The sequence below is a fragment of the Xiphophorus maculatus genome, chromosome 24 (genome assembly GCF_002775205.1).
Source record: "Xiphophorus maculatus strain JP 163 A chromosome 24, X_maculatus-5.0-male, whole genome shotgun sequence".
Lineage (NCBI taxonomy): Eukaryota > Metazoa > Chordata > Actinopteri > Cyprinodontiformes > Poeciliidae > Xiphophorus > Xiphophorus maculatus.
Window position 1 is genome coordinate 1,250,479 of NC_036466.1, and position 19,000 is coordinate 1,269,478.

The window sequence follows — 19,000 nt, forward strand, 5'->3', positions numbered from 1 at the left end:
TGTTTTACAGGTGTGGAGAACTCTTCGTTACCAAAGAAACATCTCAGACTGCGAACATCTGAAAAACAGAGACAAACCAGCGAGTCCCAACCATAACCATGACAACAGGAACCCAAAATTTGAACTTTCTTCCTGCTAAATAACTGCAGCTGTAAGTTTTGTGGTCCAGATCAATTGAATTAGAGGCGTTTGAAGATCGTACACAGTATTTTCTCTTGTAAAGCAATAAATTCTATTTTAACTGATGGTGAAACTGACCCTGAAGCTATCAGTGTGTTTCACTGTCCTGTTCCTCAGTCGGTAAAGTACTTGTGACCACTCTGTCTCTCTGTAACGGTACGATATGAGACGGATCGTCTGTGAAACATCAAGCTCCTCTGTTTCTCCTAGTGCTATCTGGAAACATGGCTGTTAATCACAATCTTATGTAGAAGAATCAAATAAAAAAACTGGAATCCCCAAGGTAGTATAATTAGTCCTCAGTTATTTATTATAATGACTAATGATATTTTTAGTAATTTAGATAAATCTTTTGGTGTTTCATTATTTGCAGATGATGGTATTATTTGGAAGAGGGGGGAAAAAATCTAGAATTTGTAATTAGGAAATTGCAAGAGGCATTACATAATATAGAAACCTGGGATTTAGATTCTCAACGTCCAAATCTAAATTAGTTGACTTTACAAATAGGAAATTGAATCTTAATGTGAATCTCAAATTGTATGGGGGTGTTATAGAAAGGACAGATCAAAGTAAATATTTGGGTATATGGTTTGATAAAAAAAAAAAAACGTACATGGAAGATTCATATAGATAAAACTGTAGAAAAAAGTAAAACGGTTTTAAATATAATGAGATGTTTGAGAGGCAAATTAATGCTAATACAGTTAAAAACTAAAATGATTAAATATTCAAGTATATTGTACTGGTGCAGAATAAAAATTGTAAAACCTGTTAAAAATGTTAAGCGCAATTCATGTGTTTTACTTTTAGCGTTCAAATACAAAAGGTCTGAGAAAAAGCAACAGTGTTTGAGTTAAAGCACAAACTTTAAAAAAAAAAAACAACTATAATATGGTTTAGATAATCAAAAGCCATCTGTGAATAGATTTTGTCATTTGTCAAAATTCATAATGTTAAACTGAGCTTGTTCAAATAATCCTTGTTCAGTTTAAAGCGACATTATGGCCATTTGTCATGTACTGAGTTACTCAGTGACACCTGAAGTATTTTATATGAATTATTGCATATGAAGTATTGTATATGGAGTATGTTCAGAAGAAGAATAAACTTTCCTGTTAAGCTGAACGTGTGTGTCTCAGCTTTTCTGTCATGTTACCCTCAGCCCATCCAAGGTGGGTAATAGCTGTCTCAATGTTATAGTGTCACAACATGACAGTTTTAACAAATATGTAAAAAACACACACACAAAAAAGAATATATATATATATATATATATATATATATATATATATATATATATATATATATATATATATATATATATATATATATATATATATATATATATATATATATATCACTTTACCTTTAAGTTCTGTGCTCACTTATATGTTGAATTATTCTAATTTGTTAATCTATTATAGTTGTTAAATGATGGCAAACGCAAAATCAAACTGGATATATTGGGACCAAGGAACATTTTTTTTAAATGAATGATTAATAATTAATAATGAAATTTCTAGTTACTGTGGAACAGTTAATAGATGTTCTTAAAATATTAAATAAGTAATTATATAAAAGAAGGGTTGCTAAAAAAAAAACCCGACATTGCAGCAACAGTTTGGATCGGTGTGATGTAATATTTGATTTTATTTCTGAACGTGAAAATGTGCACAAATCCATCCAAAGAGAGGCAGGTGGAGCTCCAAGCATGGATGTAGAAAACAAAGACTTTTGTGTTTGTTTTCTACATCGCAGAAATGCACATGCTGAATCTCCCGGAGAGACATTTATAGAATTAAAAGTTGATCAGTGTGGGTGTCTGGAAGCGAAGGGAAACACCAAGTCGCAGCTGAAGTCATGAACGATGTTTTTCATCACCGTTACTGACCGCAGCAGTGGAGTCAGTGACACGTCGAACCAGAATCAAGTGACTCATTCAGAGGTTCATGTGTTGCCTTTGAATCATTTGTTCTCCATTTTACCGACGTTGCGATGCCGCATGGAGGACATGTGTCTAATTTTGTGTCTTTTTACCCTCGGAGGATCATTTCACAAAGGTGAGAACAAAAGCTTTTAGTACACGAAGTTGACTTTTTGTTTGGTTTGTTTTCTAATGTATTCCTATGATGAAAGCATTTGTTATTCATTCATTCAATCATTCATTCATTCATGAATAAATAAATAAATGCGATCCGATCTGAATTAACTCCTTCGGTACTCTGAGATCTGATGATTTGGACCTAACAGAACCTTTTTTAGTTTCACTAATGAAACAGTTCGATCCAGTTCTAACAATGGTGGCACGGAGCCAACACGCCTGCTTCAAACAGATTCTGTCCTTTGTTTCTTACTACAGTCATTAAACCGAGGGGAAGGAATTCATGTTTAACCTACTAGGAAATTAATTTCTTAAATAAATGTACTTCTAATAGTTTTACTGCTGCAGACTTTTTACCTGTTGAATAATATTTTAAGTAACGTGTCGCTTCAATTCCCGTCTGTTGAGTCTGGTGTAGTTTGGGGAAGGCAGTAAATCTATAAAGTACATCTGCAGACTAGATGTTGGGTGAAATATTACAGTAACTAACTCTGGGTCTTAGTTTCAAATGTTTAATATTTACAAAAAAAAACTTTAATTAGGGAATTTGTTTCTTGTACCTTAGTTAGATCTTTTCTCTCTCTCTAAAAAAGTAAATCTAAAACTACAATCCAGGATGTACTGGGTGTTTGAAGTGTCTCTTCATCAAATACTTTTTTTCTAGGTATTTTTTATTATTATTGAATAATAATGCTGCTTGGTTTAGTTTACGTTTTGCAGATAAAAGTTAGGTCGAGAAGATGTTGAGGAAAAACTGTTTTAATCACATTTACTGCAGTGGAATACACAATAGTGAATGCCACATCTAGACTGCTCAGCTTCTAGTTAAAGATTATCTGGGTAGGTGTGTTTCTATTTAACTGACTTTGTGAAATGCAGACGGTTTAACTGCCAAACCAGACAGGAGGAACTGGGATGTCTACACTAAAGGAACAACAGACCTGGAAAGACGTGTTTTAATCACAATAGAGTTCCCAACAGAAACATAAAAACTGCACTTTGGCTTAAGTCACACTAAATAAAAGACTCAGACTTGACTTAGACTCTGGTTTTAGGACTCAGATCTTCGAAACATTTATGTCTCGTAACATTTATTGCACTAAGCCTCTGAAAAGAACATGCATTCATTTTATTGTGGTTCACTTATAAACGTTAGGGATGATGTTGCCTTACGTTTATGGACAGTCAGCAGAGTGTTGAGCAACAGAATTGCTTCATAAGGAACAGACAAGAAGCTCATAAGTCAGATGTTGCTTAATATCACCAAGATTAACTGTGAGAAAACAAGACAACATTGTGTTGTGAGGTCCTAACACCAACTAACACCAACTGATAACGTTTTGCTGCCGTCTGTATTTTACCGTTAAAGTCTGTTTCTCCTCAGTGTTGTTGTAAATGTTGCCAAAAAGTCCTGAATGTGATGTTGGCTTTTAACGTCTGGTCTTACGCATTATTAAGAGTATTATATGTATTTAAATCAAATGTTATCTGTAGAAAAACACAACAGATTTCCTGCTGTAATGCATTAAAGACATGAGTAAAAATATATTTTACATCTTCTAGAACCAAATCAAGCTGCAGTAACTCAGTTCTGACTTCTTGTTTATGATAGTTGAGGAATGTTAATAACAAGGCTTCGGTCCACTGAACTCTCCAGACTTGTTGAGGCAGATCTCTCTTTTAGTTCTCCCCATAGTATTATGACCAGGTGTTAGTCTAGATTTTCTTGCTACTGCTGCAGACAAAAAATATCCCAAATTCCTGTTTTTATAAGAGTGCTCTCTCAAAATTATAATTTTATCAACACATTTGATCAACACCATCGAGCTGCGACTTCCCTGATAAAAATCCAATGGAAGAAGCACTAGTTAATATCCCTAGTTAATAAAAGACATTGGGGAAATGTGGTCTAACTTTGTACATTTGAGAACTGGATCATTTTATTATATCTTTATAACCAGGATATGCAACTAGATATTACAAATCTATTTGTCGGACAGCCTGTTCAATGAAATCCCGACATCTGTATTTTGAGAAACTAAGAGCTCATTGAGGGTTTTCATATCTTAACATTTTACTTGGGGCTGCCAGAGAGAATAAAGAAGAAGTGAACCCGATTCGGTTTCCTTCTTAATATAAAGTTGCGACAAACATTATTGTTTCTCAATCCTTGTGATTTTCCATCCTAAGAACATAGAGAGAGAGTAAATCAAAGCACTCTTATGGAATGATACATGATATAAATAAAGATTTCCTGATCCATTTTCTTTGATTATGTTCTGCAGGTTTAGCAGTTTTGATCCAAACCCAGCAGACGGTGTTGGCAGCAGTAGGAGAAGATGCTCCTCTCAGCTGTCGGCTCCTGGTAACTAAAGACGTCCAGCAGGTCACCTGGCAGAAAGTGTTGGAGAAAACAGAGAGGAATATTGGTTCCTACAGCCAGTATTTTGGTGAAACAGTGAATCCTGGATTTAAAGATAAAGTTCAGTTTACACAAGCTGGACTGCAGAAGAACTCTATAGTTATCAGGAACGTTACAGAGCAGGATGCAGGATGTTATCTCTGTCTGTTCAACACCTACCCTGATGGAGCTCTGATAGCTGCAACCTGCCTGGAGGTTTATGGTGAGAACCTGACTGTGTAAATTCAAAAATACTTTATTCATCCCAAAGGGAAAGTTAAATGTTGTCACTCATACTATTCAGGTTCCTATGAAGAGAAGCTCATGACTCTGAGCAGAAAGGGTCTCATGTGACCGTCAGCATTTCAGCAGTAGAAAACCCTCTGAGAGGAAACACTTCACTTTCATTGTGTAACAGTCTTGTGAAGAGGATGTTCAGGATTGTCCATCATTTTTCCTGATTTTATAAAGAATCCTTCGTTGCATAGTAATCTCCAGGACAGAACAGAACCAGCCTCCTTCATCAGGCTGTTGAGCCTTTTTGGGTGCTTGACTCTGATGCTGCTGCCCCAACACATGACAGCAGAAGATGACGCTCTCAACAACAAACTAATAGAAGATATGCAGCATTTCTCTGCAAACACTGAAGGCTCTAAGCTTCCTTAAGAAGTGAAGTCTACTCTGTCCCTTCTTGTAGCTTTACTGTTCCAACTCCAGTCCAGGTTGGTGTCCAAGCGAACACCAAGGTATTTATAATCCAGAACCACCTCCACTTCTTGAAGGACAGGAAAACTGTCAAATGAAAGGAGGATAGGATGTCTGTTTGGCTGGGAACATGAGAGGAGGATGATGATGATGATGAGCTTGTTCCTGAACTGAATCTTTTGAAGAATGAGTTCAGCTCATTTGCTCTGTTCAGACTTTCATCGGTCAAATTCTCCTTTTTCTTGAAACTTGTGATCTTCTTCATCCCCGACCTCACATCTCTAATATTTGTGGATTTGTCAAGAGAAGGTCTTGCTTTGAAGATGTGTGCATCTTTGATGTTTACATAAAAAAAGTAAAACATCCAACATCTTGTTTTCTCTGGTAGAGCAGCTGTCCAACTGTTGAAATGTAACTGCAGCAGATATTAAGGCGTGACTCAAGCTCACAAATGTTGCCACAAATAATGTCTGTAGCTTAGTAACAACTGAACTGATGGAATTACGCATCGTCAGTAACAGCTGAATGTGAGCAGCTGTCAAAATAACACTCTCTTGAAATCTCTTGGTAAATAATATGGATGGAAACTTACTGCTAACATGGGTTCCAGAAACGACATGTCGCAGCAACATGTCCTGGACGGCACCACATGTTGTTCATAAGCACCACTAATCCACCTCCTTTGCTTTTGCAGTTGTTCTTTAGGTCTTTGTCTGCTCCGATAGTCAGAAAGTCCAGTAGAGAAACAGTGAAGTCAGGGATGCGACTGATCTTGAAGCCATATCTCCACAAAATGCATAATACTGATTTACCAATACTCTAGCTGGGTCTTTGTTAGGCCTTAGTCCTGTTGTAAGCCGTCTTCCTGTTGTGGTTGGACATCATGACAAATGCCCAAGAGGAAATCAGCAAAACTGCTTCCAAACTGCAAAACAATCAAAACCTGTCATAATGCGAGGTTTCTAGGACTCTTAAGGCAAGCAACAACTACGGACACCAAACAGTTTTAACAGATTTATTTGGTAACTGAATGTGCTGGAGAGTGTGTGGAGGGGCATCGATCAGCGGCAGCAGGGAGGAACTGGGCCAGCGGAGGAACTGCAAAGGGCAAGCGGTTAAAGTGGGAAGTAATGAAGGGAATGATGGCGTAACCTGATGGTGACTTACGGGCTGCGGGTTGAGGTAAGCAGAGGAGGGTACATGGGGGTCCGGCAGGGTTTTCCAGATGGGGGAAGTTCCAGCAGGCGATTGAGGGCGGACAGGCAGCAGCTGAGTGGCGGGTGTGACGCACCCAGGTGCAAGGCCAAACAGAGCAGCTGGGATCCGATTCTTCAGGTGGGGCCGGTTCAGAGAGTGTACAGCTCGGGTTCACTGTAGAGGGAGGAGCAGATGAAAAGGAGTCAGAACAAGGAGAACACTGGGAATACAGCACTGACAGCTAGAGAGTACCACAGTAGAAGCGGAACCATCTGGCATCCGACTCTGGAAGCCGCTCCCCTTTAAGGACTTTGCAGATTGGAGGTGATGAGCAACAGCTGGATCCCATCAGCCTGCCACCCTGTGAAGGAGAAGGAACCACTCCCTACCGAACCCAACAAAACCAGAGGGAGATGTTTAAAAAAAATAATGTTTCTGGCAGAAATGGAGGAATGAAAGTTTTTAAAAAGTAAAAAAAAATGGTATGAAAGTCACAGAGCTACTCCAACATGCTACCACCTAGCAGGTACCAAGAGGATTACAAGGTTAATTTCTATAACTTAATGTCGACCATGATCTCTGTTCTCTCCACAGAGCTGCATGGACCCTTCATTGACATCAGCAGTTCAAACTCTCCTCCAGGGTCGGATGTGACCTGTTCAGCCACAGGTCGACCTGTTCCCATGGTAACACTGACTGTTCTCCATCAGAACTTCAGCTTCTCCCACTACAACACCAGTACAGAGACCAACACCAACGGTACCGTCACCGTCACCACTAAAGTTCTGCTCTCAGATCTCAGCAGCACACAGGTTGGATGTTCAGTGTCAGTGGACTCTGCTGCTCCCAGAGAGCTGCTGGTCACCGTTCCTGAGGTCAAAGATTCGTCTGATGATGGTGAGGAACTCTTAGAGGTTCAGTGCCTCACAGATATATTCACATTCATCAATCTTTTCAATTTTGTCACAGTGCAACCACACACTTTTGTATTGACCAACCAGTGGGAGCATAATTGTGAAGAGACCATATTTCCAACAAATAAAAATCTGAAAGAAGTGATACGCATTTGTTTTAGGTATCTTGTGTCAATATTTGGTAGAATTCCCTCCAGTTTGCATTTTTATGTTACTAATCTCTCTACCGACATTTTAGAGATCAGAATATTTGTATGATTTTTCTCCATCAAATTGCTCCATCTCAATCAGATTGGATGAAGAGCTTCAGGTTTGCTGCTGGAAGATTAACGTCCAGAAAACAATCTACTTAATTTTTGATCTGCATAATTAAATGGCTTTTTGGTATGAATAGATAGATGAATAAACTTCACTTCTCAGATTTCTGTTGAAATTGAAATGTATGTATCGTTCTCCTTCCACTTCACATCTGTCTATCATTGTGCTGGTTTTATAAAATCTCTCTAAAATACACTAAAGTTTTTATTTGTAATGCAACACAATGTGGAAAACTATAAGAGTACATTGGTGTTTGTGTGAGGGGGTGGGCATTTGTGTGTGTGTGTGTGTGTGTGTGTATGGTGGACCTCCGTGGGTGTGATTACCTTTGGCCCCTGTGTATAAACTGCAAATCACTTTGTGATTGTAAATGTTTGAATCTCTTTTACCAGGTTTGAATAACCAATCGGATTCAGATTTCAGAGGTTTCAGTAAGTTCATGTTCAGATTCTCACATGTTGATTTTTCATTTAATTTTTTTTTTGTTTTTTTTTCCGGTAAACTCCATTGAGATCTGGATCTCATTTTCAAGAGGGACCTGGGCAGAAGTCTGCAATACACAGCGACCTGGTTACAAAATAAAACTAATTATTACATATGCACAAGTGTAAAACAATAGAAAACAATTTAAAAGCAGTGACACTGTTTCATAGAGTCTCGTTGCCTGTTTTTAAGAACCGCTCGAAATGAATCCATTGAAACCAGTTCTGACATCTTGAGTTCAGATTGGAGCTGATTCCAGGCAGAAGGAGCCATAACACTGAATGCTTGCAGTTCGAACACGTGGAACTTGCAAAAGAAAAATGTTATTTAAGTGTAAAGAATGGGAATTAACAGATCTATGCAAGAGAGAAAACTGTTCTGTTGTTGAAACACATTTCATTTCTTCCTAAAGGATGGCCTCTGATTGTTGTATTCCTGATTGTCCTGATCTGTATTTGTGTTTTACAATTCAGAAGAATATCTCAGAACAGGTACTTCAATTAAACAATGTTTTTGTTGTTGAGTTTTACATCATTAATGTCTCAGATTTGATTTGATTTACTAACTAAAATCATTCCCAGGAATTTGAAAGCTTCAGAGAACGCCACAGACAATCAGAAGTAAGGATTTTATTTATTCATTCCTCACAGATGAAGATTTATCTCATCTTTTACATTCCCTTGTAATGTGATGTATACTCTCTATTTCCTGAACGCTATAAGTCAGATTCATTTCTGTTCATTTTGTTTTTAAGTCTGGACAACCCACCAGTGTCGACCAAAGACGTCGGACTACGAACACCAGAGAGTCAGAAACAAAACAGCGAGTCCAATTCATCACAATAACAGAAGCTCTTCGTTTGAATATTTGATTCAAAAGGAGTGATGGGGGAATTATTTTTAAATTTTCCAAACACATGGTGTGATCAAATAATTGTTAACTTGAGTTATTACAAAAATACTGTTCATGTCAGAAATAACTTGAAAGGGTCACTACAGGAGATTCTAATATTCCTCAAACATGAATGTGTCAAGAATGTTTTTGATGCCAACAGTGACTCATCAATACCTGATCAAATTGATAAGGCAGCTAAACCTGAAGTTAATTGGATCAAAGCCCGTTACCAAGTTCTTGTACCAATGACTAGATATTCCATCAGTGTTTGCAGCTACTAGTCTGATTGTTTAGATCTTAATGTTGTATTTACTTTTTTTAATTGTGCTTTGTTTGGTTTTATACTTTTTTACTGTTTTTATACCTCTTTTTTTAAACAAAAATAATTCATTTTACACGTCATTAAAAAATCTTTATGGCTTTTGATCAATAGGAAAAACTATTGCAGTTACTACTAAGTACTAACTGCAATAATTTTTGCAATTTAAAAAAAAAAGAAATAAAAATCAAAAAGCCTTTAATTAAATTAAAATACACATTTTAGTTTCTGAATGTATTTCACACTAAACTTGAAACTGGGATTTATTTGCTTTTTTTACTTTATCAGGTGAATGATATTGATGTTAATATTTGTTTTCTATTCTCCTGTGAGATCATTAAAATGTGTTATAGTCTTTATCTTTGTGGTTCTGTATCTTTGATATTATCGCTCAAGTTCAATATAATTTACCATCTCAAGCCACTGACAAACCATCAACAGGTGTTTTCAAAGACAAACTGCTTTCTGTCTAGACTACAGCAGCTTTACATTGAAGCAGAAATGTTTCATATCATGCATTCAAAAAAGATGTTATATTGAGCATCACCTTTTGAAGAGATGAACACCAAAAACAGGGTGGTGTTACTTTTCTACTTTAAAAAATTAATAAATATCATGAACACTAACGTGCTTCATAATAAAAATAAAAAAACACGTACAGATCTGTACATTATTCAAAAGATTATCATAAAATAGTAATAGTTTCCTTCATTCCACAGTGGAGAAGATGGATCATACTGGTTTTACATCTCCTAGTCTGTGTTTTAATTTATGTATTAGATCTAAAGGTAACTCAACCATCAACAATAAATGCATTCTCACTTAGAGAGTGTTTTCACTGCTAATTTAAAAAGCTTGTGTGTGTCTGTGCTTAAACTATTTTGCTCTTGGTAGAAAATGCGGGTAAATGGAAGAAAACCTGGAGAGCAGAGAAGAAAAATAATAATAATCAACCAAAAACATCATCGCCTTTTCTCAGCTCCTTGTTGTCGTGAGGAGAAAATCGTGGAGTGAACCGGGCTGGGAACTTAATATTAGGATTTTATTTATTTATTTATTTTTAAAATTGGCACTTTGGTCATATGACCAGACATAAGCGTCATGACCGGAAGTGAAAGTGTAAAAGGACTTACGTTTTTTCCGGTGGGGGAAAATTCAAGCAGATTTACATCTAAAGGTAAGTTGTTAAAAAACGCTTTTATCTACATTAACGTTGTAAAAAGACGCAGTTTGCTCCGATTTTAAATCAGAATTAAATTCTAATTTATTTTGGTTTCGTGCAGGCACCACTTTTTTTTCAGCGTCGTGTTTACAATTCATATTTGAATTTCTGGCGCTCATATGGACTTCATACCGACTGTACCAATTTTATTTTTCCTGTTGGGAATCTGTAATAAAGGTAAGATCAGAACTTTTGTCTTTCACAGCTTTATGCAAAAAATGTAGCAGCTGCGGACAGTTTTGTAATTAAAAACGTTTTTAATTTCTGCATTTTCATCATGTTTTAAAATGAAAGCAAACAACTTACAAATCTTTTGCAGTTGATCCTTTCTTGTACTTGTCATAGCATGTAAAGGTTTTATTGCTCCACATTTTGTCCCGTTTCAAACACAAACTCCAGCATATTTAATGCAAGAGATTTTTTTTTAAACAGATTTAAATCTGAAAAGTGCGGAATACATTTCTGTTGAAGCTGCTTTACTTTATTATCCCTACAATACAATAAAGTGCAACCTACTGCATTACAAGTAAAAGTGAAATATGTGATGTCAACTGGTATTTAGTCAGAACTTGGCCTTTAATGACTTCTGCACTTTCCCTTTTTGAAAACTTTTACTATCAAAATAGATCATTCCTGCTCCAACTGTTGTATATCTACAACATTCAACTCGATATTGTAGTTTGTGGTTGTGACAAAGTGTGAAACATCTAAATTATATGAATCGTTCTGCAAGGTACTTTTGTCATAAAAGCCAGATACAGGTCATCTGATCTCCTTCATGCAGGTTTAGCAGTTTTGATCCAAACCCAGCAGACGGTGTTGGCAGCAGTAGGAGAAGATGCTCCTCTCAGCTGTCGGCTCCTGGTAACTAAAGACGTCCAGCAGGTCACCTGGCAGAAAGTGTTGGAGAAAACAGAGAGGAATATTGGTTCCTACAGCCAGTATTTTGGTGAAACAGTGAATCCTGGATTTAAAGATAAAGTTCAGTTTACAGAAGCTGGACTGCAGAAGAACTCTATAGTTATCAGGAACGTTACAGAGCAGGATGCAGGATGTTATCTCTGTCTGTTCAACACCTACCCTGATGGAGCTCTGATAGCTGCAACCTGCCTGCAGGTTTATGGTGAGAACCTGAAAGTATCACAGAGTTAATCTCTATAACTAGATGTTAATGCTGATCTCTGTTCTCTCCACAGAGCTGCATGGACCCTTCATTAATGTCAGCAGGTCAAACTCTCCTCCATGGTCGGTTGTGACCTGTTCAGCCACAGGTCGACCTGTTCCCATGGTAACACTGACTGTTCTCCATCAGAACCTCAGCTTCTCCCACTACAACACCAGTACAGAGACCAACACTAACGGTACCGTCACCGTCACCACTAAAGTTCTGCTCTCAGATCTCAGCAGCAGACAGGTTGGATGTTCAGTGTCAGTGGACTCTGCTGCTCCCAGAGAGCTGCTGGTCACCGTTCCTGAGGTCAAAGGTTCGTCTGATGACGGTTAGAAACTCTTTGGAAGGCTCTCATTGGATGATTATTTAGTGACTGGTATATTTTACATGTTTCAATCTCATTTGTCAGGGTTGACTAAACAATCTCGGTCATATCACCTCGCCCCCAGTAAGTGCCTGCTGAGATTCCCACAAATGGAGTTTCCAGTTCTTCCTGTTGTTGAAACGTATTTCATCTCTTTGTTTCTCTAAAGTATGGCCTTTGATTGCTGCAGTGATGCCAGTCATGATTTCTTTAGCTTTCCTGCTCAGAATAAGATATCAGAGAAGGTACGTCGATCAAACAGTGTTTTTGTTCCTGAGGTTTTTTTTCCTCACTAAAGTCTCAAAAACATTTCTTTGGTGACTGTTAAATCAGCCACAGGAATAAGAAACCTTCAGAGGACACCACAGAAAATCAGAAGTAAGTATTTTATCGATCTATTCCTCCCTTCCATTTCCTGCTCATATGACATAAAGAACCTCAGTGTCTTACTAACATATTGTGATTAATTTTAAGGATGAACATCTCAACAGCTTCGAGCAAAAACCTCAGACAACAAACACCTGAAAAACAAAAACTAAACAGTGGGTTGTACTCATCGCCATGACAACAGAAACACTACATTTTAACCTTTTTGTTTGGTTAACCCACCAATATGTAATAAGGCAGCTAATCCTCAAGTTAATTAGATAAAAGCCGGTAACCAAGTTTTTGTCTCAATTCCACTGAACAACAATCAGTGTTTATAATTGCAAGAGCATGAAATATTTTCTATTTTTGTATTGTTTTCAGTGATGCTTTGTTTGGTTTTTACACCAAATTTGATCAAAAATGATGACAAAACATTTCTTATAAAGATGCTGTTAGACAAAAAATGCATCCTGCACCTTTTCAAGTATTGCTTAATTGTTTTCCTGTTTTTTTTTTTTTATTATTATTATTTTTTTACAATACTAAAGATTATCTTTTAAGTATCTTCACACCAGGTGACTAAAGGAGAAGAATGTATTTTTGTTTTTGTACTGAAGGTAATGTATTCATCTACATAATGAATTAGACAAATGTCGAAGTTACTGCTGCTGATTCAAAAGAAACTGCAATTATGAAGACTTTATGCTTGGTATTTTTTAATCTTTGCAAACTTTCAGGATTTCCGATGAAATCAATGATGTAAAACCAGAAAGAAAAATGTTTTACATTTAATAATGAGAAATAAAATTTTTTGTATCTTTTCTTTTACATACATTTAAAACAATGTGAACTTAGAATTACAGGCAAAGGAAAAGTATCATATTCAAACAGATGTAAAATAAAAAAAAGTACATTACTTTTTATGTTCTTTTTCAGCTGTTCTGTGGTAAACGAATGAATGAATATACTTTATTAATCCCAGAGTCAGTACTTATTCCCAAACAGAGTACTGACAGAACCTGAGCCTTTACAGATGTTGCATCACACATTAGAAATGGAGGAAAAACTAATGAAAATGTAAAATAATTCAAGGACTGATTGAAAATTCTTATTAATTTGAACAAGGATGATTTTTTTTGGCCTATGATGTAAAAAATATTCACCCATACCACATATAGCCAATTACAGTAAAACTTATTCTTTGCTTGCATAAGCTAACGTGTGCAGATTGCAATTTTTTCTCTTGTCTTTCTGTTGGTCGTTTTAGTTTGTATTGTCTTAAATATGACCGAACTGCAAACGAATTTTGTATTTTCTCTACAAAAAAAATAAAAAATGCTCATATTGTTGTTATATTTTGTGCTTTGAACTGAAAACCAATTTTACTCGTTTTTTTTATGCCTGTTTAATTTATTTGATATATTTCAATAGTTTCTAATTTTAAAAAAGGAAAAATAATACAAAAATACTGTATTTTGGTAAATGGCCACTGGAGGTCGCTGTCTCTTTCTGATGAAAATGCATTTCATCCAGGTTTTGTCGGATGTTTTTCTCTGCCACTGATGCAGCTGTAAGTTTAATTCAAACTACAATAAATGAGTGTTTTCTTACTGGACGTGATTTTCTGCGTTATGATTCTCTCTATGGTTCTGTAGCTTTTATATCGTTAAAAACCCAACAGAAAGTGAAAGTAGGTTAAGTGCGCATGCGTACGGCAGCGGTGATTCTACACGGGGAGGAAAAAATTCAACTAATTAAATTAAACATAAGCCGTTAGAATACTACTGCATTTATACGTGTTCTAATATAATGCCCAGATTTAAAATAAACATTTAATTCGTGTTGTATTTTGTTTTGTTTGCGTGCAAGCGCCACCTCTTCAGCATTGCGCATGACCGCAAGCATTTGAAATTCTGGCGCACAAAATGTCTCGCTCTGCGGTCCCGATTTTCTTTTTCTCGTTGGGAATCCTTATAAAAGGTAAGATCAGAACATTTTGTCTTTCACAGCTGTCCGCTAAGACGCAGCAGCTGGAGACAGCTTGTTGTTAAAAACGTTTTAACTTGTGAATTTTACTCATGTTTAAATGAAAGTAAGCAGCTCAGAAGTCTTAGTTGGAGCAGGCTGTTTCGATTTTTGCAGTATGTAAAGGCATGTTCCACAAAACTTCTATTATATGTTATAAAAGCCAGATACAGAAGGCGTGATCTCCTTCATGCAGGTGCAGTGGCTTTGATCGACACCCAGCAGTCCGTGTTGGCAGCAGTGGGAGACCAGGCCTCTCTGAGCTGTCAGCTCTCTAAAACTGAAGATGTCCTCCAAGTCACCTGGCAGAAAGTCCTTCCTGACGGAGAGAAGAACCTCGCCACTTACACCGAGAAGTTTGGCTCCAGAGTGAGTTCTGGTCTGGAGGAGAAGATGGATTTTCAGTATGAATCTCTGCAGAGCTGCTCCATGGTGATCAGGAAGGTGACGGAGCAGGATGAAGGCTGCTACCGATGTTTGTTTAACTCTTATTCTGAAGGAGCGCTGATAGGCTGGACCTGCTTAAGACTCTACGGTGAGTGAAGAGCAGCAGAACATCTGCAGATCTGTAACAACACAACACCTTTCTTAAACGACATTTGAGCTCTATAAACAAATAAATTCAATAACCTGTTTAATAAATCATAAAAGTATTGTCTAGCACCATACATCAATAAAAACATTTCAGTAATTTGGCATAGCATTTTCTTGGTAATAAACTTGTTTCTTATATTTAAATGTTAATGTAAAATTGAGAGCTTTCTAGTCCACATCTGACAATAATCCTGATAAACCAGGAGCTAACTCAGCCCTCAATATAATCAGTCGCCCTTAAAATCACCTGATGAGCAGAAGAGTCCATGAGTGTGTGATCTGAGCTCAGTAGAAATCCGGTTCCCTTCTGTTCAGCATCACATTCAGATCTAGGGGAGTAAAAATAGCATTTTGGGCATTTTCTGTGTTTTCCATGTCAATGAAAACGTTTTTGGAAACGGTCAGTGCTTTTGAAACTGACAACCTGTTTTCAGTTGATGACCAACGAAGAAGAAATCATTGTTGAAAGACGGCTATAATTGTTGGAGGTTATAATGTTACAAAATTACAAGGCACTTGAACATTTCTTCTTTTTTTCGCTTGCAGAGCTGCATGGACCCTTCATTGACGTCAGCAGGTCAAACTCTCCTCCAGGGTCGGTTGTGACCTGTTCAGCCACAGGTCGACCTGTTCCCATGGTAACACTGACTGTTCTCCATCAGAACCTCAGCTTCTCCCACTACAACACCAGCAGAGTGAGCAACACCAACGGTACCATCACTTCCACCACTACAGTTCTGCTCTCAGCTCTCAGCAGCACACAGGTTGGATGTTCAGTGTCAGTGGACTCTGCTGCTCCCAGAGAGCTGCTGGTCACCGTTCCTGGACTCACAGAGACGTCTGATGATGGTTAAAAACTTTCTAAAACTCTCAATTTATAGACTGATGATCAGTTTGGGATTCTGAAGTTGTCTTTCTTTGACAGAGCTACAGAAACAATCTAGTTTACGTGTTGATGAGAGTCAGGAGTTTAAAGACCCGAGTAAGTCTTCTTGTGTAAAAGTTTGATTTCCATTTTCTGTGTTGATCCGTTAAACATTTCTCTTCTTTTTCTCAAAGTAATCCCCATGATCCTTGTAGTTGTCGCTGGTATAGCTTTGACTTGTTGTTGTGCTGTAATCATCGCCCTCTGGAGACTTAAAAATGTCCAAAACAGGTAATTTTCTTCATTAGCATTTTTAATCTGTGCCATATAAAATAAAAACCTCTTAAATTCTGATTACTATTCTGTTCACAGAGACGATGAGAACAAAACACCATTAAGATCAGACAAACATGCAGACAGGTGAGAACATGTTGTAACAGAACAAACATTTGCTGTTTGACTTTGACCTTAAACCTGTTCATTCTCAATCCTAAAACTTTTATTAGGTTAAGATTTCACCTCCGTTTAGTCAGTTTATGAAGCGATGCCACAGTGGTACTTTTTATTCCTCATATATACAGTGTAAATTCATATAGTCTGAATACTTTAGTTGCATATTTGTATTTTAAATCTTTTTCTCAATGCAGACCACATTTAAATGATGCTCTTTTTTCCACAGACATCACAAATGTTCCACTTTAGAGAGTCATGATGCTTCAGGTTAATTCCTCTCATTGGAATTCCTTCTTAAGATCTCCTATCATGTATTATTTATTTGCATCATCGTGTCTTTTAATTATATATAGTTTTATGTTCTGCTGCCTGCCTGGGCCAGGTCTCCTTTGAAAATGAAACTAACTTCTGCAGAGTGTCATCGGATTTATATTAATATTTACTTGTTTTAATATTTAAAATGATTTTTACAGGAACATAACACCTTTTATGAAGCTGACGAATGAGGTTAAACAGAGACCTTCTGCCAAGAAAAGTCCAGAAAACAATGACCTCAAAGCATTTCCTTCTGTGGCAAAAAGACTGTTTCGATGACCTCTGACCTGACAGATTGACATGAGCGTTGATCCAGTTGATCATTTAAAATGCTTGAAAACTGAATGGATCCCATTTGGAAATCTATTTTTTGGATAAACGAAACTCTAATACTTTCTGTATTTCTTTCAAATTAATGTAAAGAACTTTGAATTCTTCACATGAATTCAAAGTTCATGTACATTACATAGCACATTTGCTGAAAATGTGTTATATGAATAAAATCTCCTTACCTCAAGATGTGTGTAAAGCTGTTCTGTATCTTCTCGTTTTATTGATTTTTGTTGTCCTAAAGCAGGGGTGTCAAACTCAATTTCACCAAGGGCCACTTCAGCATATTGGCCACCCTCAACGGGCCACATTGACGGTATAAATCAGGAATGCCCAAGTGCAGCCCTCCAGACTGCAACTTTTAGATGCGTCCCTGCTAAAACATACCCCAGACAAAAAGTTGACTTCCCTCATTAGCAGCAACTCAGTTCTGTACAGGCCTATGAATGAGTCAATGATCCAGGTGTGTTAGAGAAGGAACGCATCTAAAGTTAAAGAGTGATTGGTCTGGAAAACTAGACTTGGGCAACTGTAAAGGAAAATGATTATTTGTTGGCGTTTAATACAGCTAATATACGACACGTGTAAAGGTATAGCCAACACTTTTATTTGGAACGGTTTTCTGTTGAGCATGTGGGAACTGGGAATGGCAGACAGGCAGGCAGGGCCCTTTTTTCCTCCCCCTTTTGACAGACACAGCAATAAAATTTACAATTCCGATAGAGCAGAAGAGACTTCTTGGCGCCAGGGATCTTCCGTATCAGGCAGAGATGACCACGGGGTAGTCCGCCCTTTGCTTAGATAAAAAACGGACACCTTTGCTATAAATCAGGAAGTCCCAACTTTCTTTGGGGGCCTGAGGGAGTTCTAATTGGTCGAAGAGCAGAACGCCTTCTTTGCATATATTAAATAGGGAAACACCCTTTTGGTTTATAGTTTCAGGTCAGCTCCGGAGAGTAGAGAGTTTTTTCATCTTTTCTCCACGTGGGCGCCTTTGTCTGTCTCTGTGTTCGTTTGTCTTCCCTTGTGTGTTTTTATTTTCATGAGAAAATGCATATCTCTGTATCTCTGCAGCTTTGTTGTCGATTGCTCTGTATGAATTAAACTCTGTGATCTGTGACGTCATTCTGTTTCGCCGTACTTTTGCAGCCGTGATGACATCCGCTCGCGACCCGGCTAACAGGAGGAAAAGGAGAGCCATGCTTTTTCCAAAATTTAAGCTAACATAATAACTTTTCTCCTTAACAATTTGGGGGCTCGTTCGATTGCGGATTCTGAGCGGGTGGAGCTGTCACGCGTTGGCCTGGTTCGGTGAGGTGAGGTGAGATACTTTTGATTATTTTTTGTTGTTTGCACCGCCGTGTGCTGGAAAAAGGCGAGCTAGATTGTTGCGGCTGTATCCAGCCACGCGGAGTTCACGGAGCTGCACAGGTACAGAGATTGTGTTTATAAAAGAGTCGATGGTTGAGTGATTGGATTATGAATACACGAAACAAGAGGACCGTAGCGGGTCCAGACATAGGGCTTGCTTACCCTATTGTCATAAGGCTGGGTTTTTCTTCGTTTTTGGTTCTTTTACCCGGAGGGTTTATTCTTGTACCTCTAAATTTAAAAAGAATTTGGGAATTGTGTATCAATTTGGTAGTTTGGGCTTGTATTGGCCCGGAGACTGACTCATCTCCAGTAGACTTACAATTGGCTTAACAAGGCTGAATCGCCTGTCTTCAATGAGACGAAGTGCCTGAGCAAGGCCAATCGTTTGTATTCAGTAAGACGA

The 19,000-nt window shown here is 37.6% G+C and overlaps 2 protein-coding genes across 7 annotated transcripts; both read left to right on the forward strand.

Moving 5' to 3' along the window:
• The first annotated feature begins 1,917 nt into the window (after window positions 1-1,917).
• Window positions 1,918-13,994, forward strand: LOC111607656 (OX-2 membrane glycoprotein-like). 6 transcript variants are annotated; one of them, XM_023329824.1, is made up of 8 exons: window positions 10,409-10,692; window positions 10,799-10,914; window positions 11,522-11,860; window positions 11,934-12,236; window positions 12,318-12,356; window positions 12,442-12,517; window positions 12,606-12,650; window positions 12,747-13,994. In XM_023329824.1, the coding sequence occupies exons 2-8, from the start codon at window positions 10,857-10,859 to the stop codon at window positions 12,835-12,837; spliced, it is 951 nt and encodes a 316-aa protein (XP_023185592.1). In that variant the 5' UTR covers window positions 10,409-10,692; window positions 10,799-10,856; the 3' UTR covers window positions 12,838-13,994. The 6 variants fall into 6 exon arrangements, 5 of the variants coding, with proteins under 5 accessions (XP_023185589.1, XP_023185591.1, XP_023185588.1 ...); XM_023329821.1 differs by lacking the exons at window positions 10,409-10,692; window positions 10,799-10,914 and adding an exon at window positions 1,918-2,243; XM_023329823.1 differs by lacking the exons at window positions 10,409-10,692; window positions 10,799-10,914 and adding an exon at window positions 1,918-2,243 and having other exon boundaries at window positions 11,934-12,221.
• A 523-nt stretch (window positions 13,995-14,517) lies between these two features.
• On the forward strand, window positions 14,518-17,484 carry LOC102236882 (OX-2 membrane glycoprotein-like). The gene is made up of 7 exons (XM_023329830.1): window positions 14,518-14,621; window positions 14,863-15,201; window positions 15,807-16,109; window positions 16,186-16,242; window positions 16,320-16,416; window positions 16,498-16,545; window positions 17,052-17,484. The coding sequence occupies exons 1-7, from the start codon at window positions 14,567-14,569 to the stop codon at window positions 17,170-17,172; spliced, it is 1,020 nt and encodes a 339-aa protein (XP_023185598.1). The 5' UTR covers window positions 14,518-14,566; the 3' UTR covers window positions 17,173-17,484.
• Window positions 17,485-19,000: the final 1,516 nt, after the last annotated feature.